The sequence below is a fragment of the Haliaeetus albicilla genome, chromosome 18, assembly GCF_947461875.1.
Source record: "Haliaeetus albicilla chromosome 18, bHalAlb1.1, whole genome shotgun sequence".
NCBI classification, from domain to species: domain Eukaryota; kingdom Metazoa; phylum Chordata; class Aves; order Accipitriformes; family Accipitridae; genus Haliaeetus; species Haliaeetus albicilla.
This window is the reverse complement of record NC_091500.1, coordinates 29,648,900-29,659,142: the sequence shown is the minus strand read 5'-3', so window position 1 is coordinate 29,659,142 and position 10,243 is coordinate 29,648,900. Positions and strand designations below refer to the sequence as shown.

The following is a 10,243-nucleotide window of genomic DNA, read 5'->3' as shown; positions in this document are numbered from 1 at the left end:
GCGTAAACCAGTTTGAATTTCCAAAAGAAAAAAAAAAGGACAAAAGAAAAAACAAAGCCCAAACCAAAAACAACCAAACAAACCAAAAAACCCAAACCCAAACATATATCCACAACCACACATATATAATTCAGCGCCTATAGAGAGAATGAAGGCGATATGTAACACCCAGCGCATTCAAGGCATTCTCTGGCTGGTGAATGGAGACGGAATAGAAAGAAAACGTGCTCAGGTCTGCAAGGCAAAGCCCGAAGCGGGCTGGGGGGGCTCGGAGCTGCCCGACTCCCACCGCACCCTCCTCTCCCCCCCCCGCCCTGCTCCGGAGCAGAAGGGAGGGCTGGAAATTCAGATTTGAAGGTATTTATTTCCCCTTCGCCGTGCCCTTTGAAGAGAGGGGCTGGTTTCTCCAGCGAGCAGCAGACGAGGAAGATCCAGGCTTCTGCCAGCAATAAATTGCGAAGCCGGGGAGGGGGGGAAAGGTAACAGGAATGTAAACTTTGGCGCATTGGAGGAGCTTACATGCGAGGAGCAGCCCCTGCAGAAAGCTCAGGAGCTTCCCCGACCTCCACCGCTCCCCAAAACCTTGGAAAACAACGCGGGGAATGTGTTCCCTTCCACCTAGCCAGCAAATCTTCGTGAAATTCCAAAAAAAAAAAAAAAAAGAAAGAAATTTAAAAAGCTGCGGAGGTAACGCGCCGCTGCGAGCTTCCCCTCCTGCGCTGCACCCACCGAAACAGCAAAAAAAACCACCGAAAAAACCCCCAAACCACAACAAAAAAGCAACCCGGTGGGGTTTTTCACCCCCCACCCCAACCCGCGCAGCTGCGATTTTGAGACGGAAGAACCCCAAGCACGCCAAACCTGCGCGCAAGGCTCCAAAAAAAAAGGAACCCCCCCCCCCAACCCCCAAACTGACGAATATTCCGCGGAAGGGCTGGACCTGGGGCGCAACCTCCGCGCTGCCCGGCTCGGGTGGGTGTCCTACTCCGCACCCCCCCCCTTCACCTTCCCCAAACCTTTCCGCCCCGCTGCGCGGGGGGGCGCGGAGCGGCGTTGCGCTGCCGCGGAGCAGCGCTAGGTGCCGCTGCCGCCTCGCCGTCCCGCCGCGCGCTCCGCCCCCCCCGCTCCGCCCCCCGCGCTCCCCCGCGCACCCCCGGCCCCTTCCGCGGGCGCCCAGCGATGAAAAACCCACCCCGGGGTCACCGAGGCGGAGGGATGAGTGGCCGGCGCCGTCACGTGAGGGCCCTTTAAAATCCCATATTTGGGCAGGGCGTCCAAAGGAGGGGGGGGCAAAAAGAGGGGGGGGGGGGGGAGGAAAAAAAAAAAAAAAGAAGAAAAAAAAAAAGGACAGAAGAATCCCCACCTATAAATTCTGCACTTTAGGAGGAACAAAAAAAGGCGGCCCCCCCAACCCCAACCTTCCCCCCCCTCCCCAGCCCTGAACTTCAAAGGGCCACAAATCACCCTAATCAAAGAGGTTGCAAAAAAAAAAAAAAAAAAAAAAAAGGGGGAAAAAGAGAAAAAAAAGAAGAAAAAAGAGGGAAAACAAGAAAAAAAGAAGAAAAAAGAGGGAAAAAAGAGAAAAAAATCCCCCCTCCCCAAATTTTCTTTTTCCCCCCTTTTTTTATTATTTCTTTTTTTCCTCCCCTCCTCCGCCATGAGTTCTTACGTCGCCAATTCGTTCTATAAGCAAAGTCCCCCCGTGCCTGCCTATGCCATGCAAAGTTATGGAAATTATGGAAGTGTGCCTGAGGTTCAGTCACCCAGGTACCGCTACAGTGGCTTGGATCTGAGCATCACCCTCCCCTCCTCCGGGGCTCCCAGCTCCCGGAGCGGCGTGGACATGTCTGCGACCCCCCGAGCTAACCCCGAGCGACCTTCCTGCACGGTCATGGGTTCTTCAGGGCATCCTTTAGCCAGAGACGATCAAGCATCCCTAAATCCCGGGATTTACAGTCAGAAGAGTGCTAACACGGCGCTGGAGGAGAGATCTAAGAGCTCGGGTGAAATCAAAGCTGAGCCCGTGCAAACAGCACAACAAGGAGGACCACAACTGCAGCAGCAACAACCTCCACAAATTTACCCCTGGATGACCAAACTACACATGAGCCATGGTAAAACTTTCACTTCTTGATTTTTGTTTCACAGGATTTTCTTTTTTTTTTTTTTTCTTTTTTTTTTTTGCCTTGGGTTTTTATAGGCCATACGGGGCAAATAATAAAAAACCTGAGGTCGTAAATTTTACGACTAAGGCATCAATTGCTCGTAAAACTGTCCACTAAAAGGCTTAGAGGCTATATACGCCCAAATTTATGACAGCATAATTGGATCATAGAAACAAAACGTGTATAAAAGGCAATATTCCATTTTTTTGGGAAGGGGGGGTTAAAAATAACTTGAAATACACATGTTCTTTGAGGGTGAGCTTGGAAAAAAAAAGACACCAGAAGCGAAGGTGGAGGGAACGCGTGGAGAGATTTTCCCCCTCCACCTTCCCAGGGCTGAAGGGGGGGGAGAAACAGAGACAAGCTCCCCAAGAACAGATATTTCCCTCCTTTGTACACTTCCTTATTGTCCGAGAGGAAACAGGTTCACTTCTGGCTCATCTACATGCGTTTGATCTGGGCTTTAGAAAGGAAGGGGGGGACCTGGGGGGCCGAAGGTGTTGGGGAGTGAAGGATTTCAGGCTACTTCACTCCCTGCGTGCCCACAGCCCCAGCAAACTTCTGTGTATTCTAAATTTGTAACCGGGTTTTATCATTAAAAGAAAAAAAATAATAAAAAAATTTAAAATCCATCCAGAATTGCTTTGGCTTTTCATGCGGTGTCTTCCCTCTTTTTTTTTTTTTTTTTTTATTTTTTTTCCCCCAGAAACGGATGGTAAACGCTCCCGAACCAGCTACACCCGCTACCAAACTCTGGAACTAGAGAAAGAATTTCATTTTAACAGATACCTGACCCGGCGGAGGCGCATTGAGATCGCCAACAACCTCTGCCTGAACGAGAGACAAATCAAAATCTGGTTTCAAAACCGGAGGATGAAGTGGAAGAAAGATTCCAAGTTGAAAAGCAAAGAGGCTCTTTAGGTGGGATTGCAGGAGATGGGGGGTCCCCTGCTTTTTTTTTTTGTTGGTGTTGGTGGTGGTGTTGGGTTTTTTCTTTTCCATCACTTCTGGTGGAGGCTACCTTGAGGAAACTTTGATTTTGGGGTGGGGAGGGAGGAAGCTGCTGGATGGACTCTGGTCCGTACCCTCACAAATCCCTCAGACAAAGGAGAGCTCTTATTAGTATGCAAAAAAAAAAAAAAAAAAGCCAAAAAAAAAAAAAAAAAGAACCGACCCCGCTGTTAGCTTCATGCAAAAATTTAGTGTATCGCTCTTTAGGTTGTTACTAAGTGTCCTAACCTGTGCGCTCTTTGGGGGAAAAAAACCACCGAGAAACAAAAAACCCACCAAAAAGGCTTAAAAAAATCCGCAGGGTGGCTGGGTCGTGTCCTCTCAGCTCTAAAAATCGCAATATTCATAGGAAAAAATGACAAACAAAAAGGGCCGGTGAAGAAGGAGAAAAGGAAAATAAGGGCGGGGGGGAGAGGAAAAACCCCCAAACCCAGTAAGTTTCGTGAAGTCCCAGCCTCGCTCCCTGATGGGAGAAGGGAATCGCTGGTGTGCTTTGCTGGGAATTGCCCAGGGAAGATGCTCTGGCACCTCCGCTTTGGCTCTTCAAGTCGGAAAGAAAAATATTGCCCCTCGCTGGGGCTCGGAACCCTCAAATCCACTTCAAAACCCCGGGAGAGGAGCCGGGGGGGGGTCTCCCTGGTGTGTGTTTGCGTGTTTTCGTTGGGACTCGGATGGCATCATTTTATTATTATTTGCATATAAAAGAAATGAATAGACTTTGGGGCGGGGGGGGGACACAACACACCGGTTTGCGCGGATCCTCCGAAATCTCCGGGCAGGAAAGTGCAGCATGGGAGGTGGGGGAGGGAGAAATAGCCTCTGGACTTAATATTATTGTGTATTTATTTGTTGCGTAATTAATGTAGATTTGCTAAATGCTAAGATATATATTAAAAAAAAGCCAAGGCGAACCCCAATTTGTACATCTCTGTCTAAATTCAGTCCATTGCAGTAACTTCTTTTATTCCCCCCCCCCAATGATGTACTTGCTATATTTATTAGTTGTCGTTTCGTCTGCGAAAGGGCGAGGAAACTTCTATTTTGTCATATGGAATAAACAGTAAATAATCCAAAAGTTGGCGCGCCGGGCAGATATTTCTGTGCTCCTTCCCCGCCTTGGAGCAGCTTTCTGCTCCTCTGCTACTTTGGCAAAGTATTGATTTTTTTTCAATTTATTATTATTATTATTATTATTATTATTATTATTATTAATTTGAAAAAACCCTCAGATTTCAGGAGGGATGAAGGGATGCTTTAGCTTAGAGCATCCTTCTCCCCCCACCCTGGAAAAGGTACATGCTGCTTTTCCTATTTCCCAGAGCATGGGGAAGGGGGGGAAAAGGTGTTGGTTTTTTTTAATTTGGTGATTAAGTGCTGGCTGGGCCCTGAGGAAGGTGAGCTGCTCCCTGTCCCAGCTCGGACTTTTTTAATCTTCCTTTAATTTCTCTCAGGCTTTTCATTCCAGGCTGGTGTCCTCGCCTGGCAGATGGCATTTTAATAGGAATATCGGATTAAAATTACCTTCTCTCTCTGTTTCTCTCTCCCCCCTCCCTCTTCTCTCCCCAATGTATACTCGGGATAAAATGATTTTGCCCCAAAATCTCGCAGCCGCTGCCTCCTGCTGCAGGTTGGGCAGCACCTGGACGTGGGAAGGAGGTCCCAGTGCCTGACTGGAGGTGACTGGGATGGGGATGGGGAGGGAGGGCGCTGTCTGAGGAGGTGGGGGGCTCCGGGCCCTGCTGACACCCCCCCTCCCGGAGGGGAGCAGCCCTTAGGGAGGCTGTGGGGTGAAAGGGGGGGCTGGCTTTTTAAAACATATGTATGTGTATATATATATATATATATATATATATCTTTTTTAAAAAAAAATAGATATTCTTTTCTGTCTCTGCTAAGGTGGAGGGGCCTAATGCGGAACACATGGGCTCTGCCCCCGGGGTGGAAACACTCCTTCCATAGGGTGTCCATCCATCCCGGGGGCTAACACTTGGGTCCATATGGACTTCTCCATACCTACAGCCATATGGCGTAGGCGCGGGGCTGAGAAAAAAAAAAATCCCCCAAAAACCCCAAAACCCCCTTCGTGGCGGGTCTATGCGTGCCCCCCCACGTGCTTTCCACCCACGGAGGCGTAGGGTGGGTGCAAGCCCCCCCCCAAACCCACTCGTCTATACGTGTGCCGGTGGATTTGCATAGAGCTCAACCTATATTTCCCCAGGCAGATGGCTGGGCTGTGCACCCAGACACGCACGGGGGGGCAAAGGAGGGGGGGACTCCTCCGGTGCCTCGCCAGCTATTTACAGGCGAAAAACAAATGCTGGGAGAAGCCAAAAAGCTCCATAAAACTTTATAGGATTTCCTTTTACACATGGGAAACAACGGAACAATTTCCTGAACCTGCAAAACAAAAGTTTTTTTTTGTTTTTGCTTTTTTTTGTTTTTTTTTCCAGCAGCGGCTCCGGCTGCCTTTAGGGGTACAATTAGCACAGCGTGCTCAAGTGGGGGCACCCCCCATCTCCGAGGGCTTTTATTTTAATTCTTTATTATTGTATTTGATGGTTGTTATTCGTGGATGTTGGGTTCTGGTTATCTGGCGAGTTGCGAGCTGCAAAGATATTTAATTTTACTGTCGTTTAACAGTCAGTGGATAAAAATCCCTTTTTTTTTTTTTTTCCTCCGTCTCGACTGTCATTTTCCCGTCGGTTTGGAGTGAAATACTGCAAAGCCAAGCAAGGCTCGCCTCGCACATTTATTTGCTGCCTATATAAACCCCCCACTCTTGGGGCCTGGGGTGATTTCAGGGAGGGTGGGGAGGGCTCGGTAGCGATTCCAATCATCTCTTTTCTTTTTTTCTTTTTTTTTTCTTTTTTTTTCCCGGTTTTTTATTTTTTCCCCATGCTGTGTAAATCTATTGACTGGTTGTTCAGGCACAAAACCCTCTTGGCGTGTGCTGGTAATTGCTCGTTATTCCGTTCAATTTTCTCTTAAGCAATGTCTTCCCCTCACTCTCACCGGTATTATTGCAGCGTCTCTGGGTTATTATTTTTTATTCTGATTACATTTCGCACTCTACCTTTTTCCTCTCCTTTTTAAGCGGGAACCTGTCAAGGCAGCTTGGGTTTGTCAAGGCAAGGGTTAACCAGCTCCCAGACCACGCGTGTTTTATCTGCGAGAGCGGGGGGGGGGGAACCCAAACCCAAACCCCCCCCCCCCCCAAAACCACTTTAAATTTCAAACTTTCGCATTTCCACCCTGGGGAGCGGAGTGCGGCTACTTATGATTAATTATTGGCTTCTCCTGCCCCAGGGAGGGGGCGGAGGGGGGCCGGGGGGGGCTCTCTGCACCCCTCATCCCTCTCTTCTTTAAGGGGCATTTTTCTGGGGACTGGTGGATGTTTGGTGGATGTTGTTGCTGGTGCTGTCTGGAAGAGTTCTGCCTTTTTATTTCCCCTCTCGGCCGCTCAATCCCTTCCCAAAGACTCAAGAAGGAAATAGAAAAGGACTTACCTTGCCCCGTCATCCGTGTCAACCCCGTGAGAACTTAAAATGGCCCAAAAACAACAAACAAACCAAAGTTCCTTTTTTTATATATATATATAAATCCAGGACTTTTTTTGTTTGGGTTTTGTTGTTTGGTTTTTTGGGTTTTTTTTGTTTTTTTTTAAAAAAAAAAGCAAAGCTCTTTTAGTTTCACCGAGAACATGAGAACATTAGCAGAAATACTCATGGCTTCTATGTGAATTTAGTAGTTTAAAACTTTTGAAGGTTATTTATGTGGATGGCCCTAAGCAAAAGCCCTGAATGGCTCTCAGGGAGCACGTGATGTCATTAAACTAAGTTTTATGGTTTGGGGGAGCTGACAAACCCACAATATATTTACATCATATATAATCTTAACTGTCCACCATCGCAGCTGCTAGAGCTGTTTAATGCTGGGACAGTGGGACAAGGCGCTTAGTGCGGAGCGCGGCGGCTGCGGGGCTCCCGGAGCAGCATCTCCCCGGCCACCCCCGTAAGTTTTTTTGCTTTTTCTTAAGTCTCTCTCTCTCCCCCTTTTTTTTTTTTAACGTATTTTAGTGACTGAAAATTTTTGAACGTCTCGAGGAATTGCGAAACATTTTCTAAATTCCCCTCCCTGCGTGGGAAAGGGGGTGGGGGATGCGTTGGGGGTCGGGGGGGGCTGAGCTGGAATGTGAGTTTTGCAAAGGGGCGAGCTGCAGGCGAGGAGCTTATCTGGCAGGAATCTCAGCTCCCCCCCCTCCTTCGCATCCCCAGGGCTGCTGGAGAGGAGATAAGGCCAAGGAAGGTCTATATATTACTGGTTCGGCAGGAAACCCCCCCCTTCCCCATCAGCTCCCCCCCCGGGTACAGCCTGAAGGTAGGCTGTGCGCATCCCTAAGTTTCAACCCCACCCCCGAATTTTGGGGGGGGTGTTGTGTTTATTTGCGTTTGGGGGGAGAGTTGGGCTTTGCAAAGAGGAGATGGGAAAGGAAAAGAAATGAAAAAAAAAAGGAGGGGGGAGGGATAGAAATATTCCAAGGAACGCGGAGGAAGCGGCCGGACGGGGGGGGGCGGGCGGGGCCGGTGCAGGTGTGCGGGGGGAGGCACCCGTGGGGGGACGCCCACGCGGGGGGGGAAGAGTGTGGCCCCCCACACCTCCCGGTGCCTCGCAAGGGGGTGTTTGGTGAAGTGGGGGTTGTCACGCGTGGGGGGGGAGTGTCACGCGTGGGGCAGGGGCAGGTCCCGGGTCTGTGTGGCAGCTGGGGCTGGGGGGACCCCTTGGGGGGCCGGGACACCCCCCAGCCCGGGGGGGCCTTTGGGGTCAAACTTCTCCGAGGAGCTCGGGTCAGGGGGGGCAATAGGAGGGGCGCAACCTGCTGGGAACCAGGGTGTGGGGGGTGGTGACCTCCCTCCCTGGCTCCCACCTCGGGATGCCCCCCCCCCGAGGAGGGGGTCCCATGGAAAACAAGGGGGCACCCCCTCCCCACCCCTTCCCAGACAATAGCTGGGTCCCTATTGTTCTCCGGGGGGGGGCAGATGCTCAGCTTTGTGCCCCCCCTTCCCCCACCACAAGGCCCTATTCCGGTGTTATCCCAGGCCTTGCATATAGGAGGGGGGGGGCACACGTGTTGTGTTTTGGAGCGGGGCGGGCAGCTCAGGGAGCAGAGGCCACAGGTTCCCACCGTGACACGAGTTGCCTGGAGGGGTTTCCACCCGGGAGCACCCACGCACGCCCATGCACACCCACGCATGCGTGCACACGGGCAAATGAGAACGCATGCACATGTGTGTGCACGGGTAGGCACGCAAATGCACGTGCATAGGTGTGAACACACACGCACAAGCGTGCAAATGAACACACACACATGCACACCTATGCCAGCATATATGCAGGCAGGCAAATGCACGCTCATACCCGTGTACACTCATGCACACGTGCTCACAAGGGCGTGCGCGCACACCCCGTCACGAGTGCACGCGCACACACAAGGCCTCGCGCACACGCAGACACCCACACACCATGTGCGCAACCTCCCTCGTGGGTGCTGGGGGGGGGCTCTGTGGGTGCTGGGAGGCTCTGTGGGTGCTAAGCCTTTCCCAGCAGGGATGGGGACCCCCCTCCCCACCCAGAGGGGGGTACAGGGCTGCCCCCCCACCCCGGGGTGCCCAGGGAGGAGGGGGGCAGCTGGGGTGCACCCCACTCCGCAGGCACAACCTTTGGGGAAAGGATGGAGTAGGAGGCAGGCGCATGACCAAACACCCGTGGACCCCCCAAAATTTTCCTCTCCAGAGCCCTGTGGGGGCTCAAGCCCCCCCCGAAAAGCAGGGAGCAACCCAGCAGGAGGGTCTGGGGCAGCCCCCTGGGACCTGTGGTGCTTTGGGGGCACCCGGGGGGGATTTTAAGCCCCTTCTCCATGTCCCTTACTCAGGGAGCCTCATTTGGGGGTGTCCTGAGGGGCCTGAGCCCTCCTGGGGGGAGCAGTTCGTTGTCCCAGAGGCTCTTGGTGAGGTCAGAGGGTGGGTTTCAGCAATTTTGGGGGGGCTGTTCTTCTGCAGAGGCCTTGTGAGCCCCCCCCCAGCCCTCGCTGCCCCCCTTTTGAACCCCCCTTTTGGCACCAGGGCCGGGGACTGCACAAACCAATGCAGAGGCGTATTTTGGGAGGCCGGGTTTAAGTCTCCATCGTGAAGATTGAGATTAATTTTCCCCCCAATCCCACTCGGAAGGTGGATCCCCGCCCCCCCCTCCCCGGGCAGATCCGCCTACCTGAGCCCTGTGCAGCAATGGGCATCTATAGGGCTCTATAGGGTCCCACCGGTGGGGTGGGCGTGCCCTGAGCATGCCACCTCCGAGGATATATAAAAAAATAACAACAGAAATAATCAGTATTTTCTTTACCCCCCCCCCCCCCCGAGCAGCGAGATGTCCCCACGGGTGTGGGACAAGGCCACTGTCCCCAGGGCAGGGCTATCCGGGGGGGGCCTGGGGTCTCAGCATCTTTTTCTCGCCACCCTCAGGGTCGGTGCAGGTCCTGCCCTGGTCTGGCTGGGTGCTGCGGGCTTGGAAGAGGAAAAAATGCTGAAAATTAGAGTTATTCCCTTTATTTAGCGGTCGTTAATAGTGGGGAAAGGTGCTAGAAAAAAAAACCGGTGCCAAAAAACATCGGGCAGCTCCAAGCCCGGACCCAGGGGAGCTGGGAACACGCAGGGGTTGGGGGGACCCTGGAACCCCCTGATCCCCCCCCCATCGTCCCCCAACCCACGGAAAGTCCTTGCGATGCTCGTTTAAAAAAATGTGGTTCTGGGATAACACGAAGTCGCTCAAAACCTGGAAGCATCCAAAGGGAAAAGGGGGATTTGGGGGGAGCGGTGGTCCCAGGGACCACCAGAGCTTTTCGAGGGTAAAAGGGGATGCTCTCCCACGCGTGTCGAGGCTGGCTGGGGCAGAAACACGGGGGTTTCCCGGATTTGGGGAGGAAGAAGAAAGTTTTTTGCGTCCGACGTGAAACTCGCTCTTTCTTTCCCCTGCGACCTCTCATTTCCCACCTCTTCCTCTCGGTGATGGATGGG

At 52.2% G+C, this 10,243-nt stretch overlaps 2 protein-coding genes across 4 annotated transcripts in view; one reads left to right on the top strand and one right to left on the bottom strand.

Moving 5' to 3' along the window:
- The window catches only part of LOC138689806 (zinc finger protein 385A-like), a 282,741-nt gene that overhangs the window by 171,997 nt on the left and 100,501 nt on the right, over positions 1-10,243 (bottom strand). The gene's annotated exons all lie outside the window — the stretch shown is intronic.
- On the top strand, positions 1,357-3,334 carry HOXC5 (homeobox C5). Its single transcript, XM_009920703.2, has 2 exons — positions 1,357-2,114; positions 2,872-3,334. Exons 1-2 carry the CDS (start codon positions 1,658-1,660, stop codon positions 3,084-3,086), a joined length of 672 nt encoding a protein of 223 aa, XP_009919005.2. The 5' UTR covers positions 1,357-1,657; the 3' UTR covers positions 3,087-3,334.

Bases quoted from the DNA above. Each gene is read 5' to 3' on its own strand.
- HOXC5 (XM_009920703.2), top strand. From the start codon at position 1,658: ATGAGTTCTTACGTCGCCAATTCGTTCTATAAGCAAAGTCCCCCCGTG. The intron at 2,115-2,871 runs GTAAAACTTTCA...TTTTTCCCCCAG, and splicing joins CAAACTACACATGAGCCATG to AAACGGATGGTAAACGCTCC.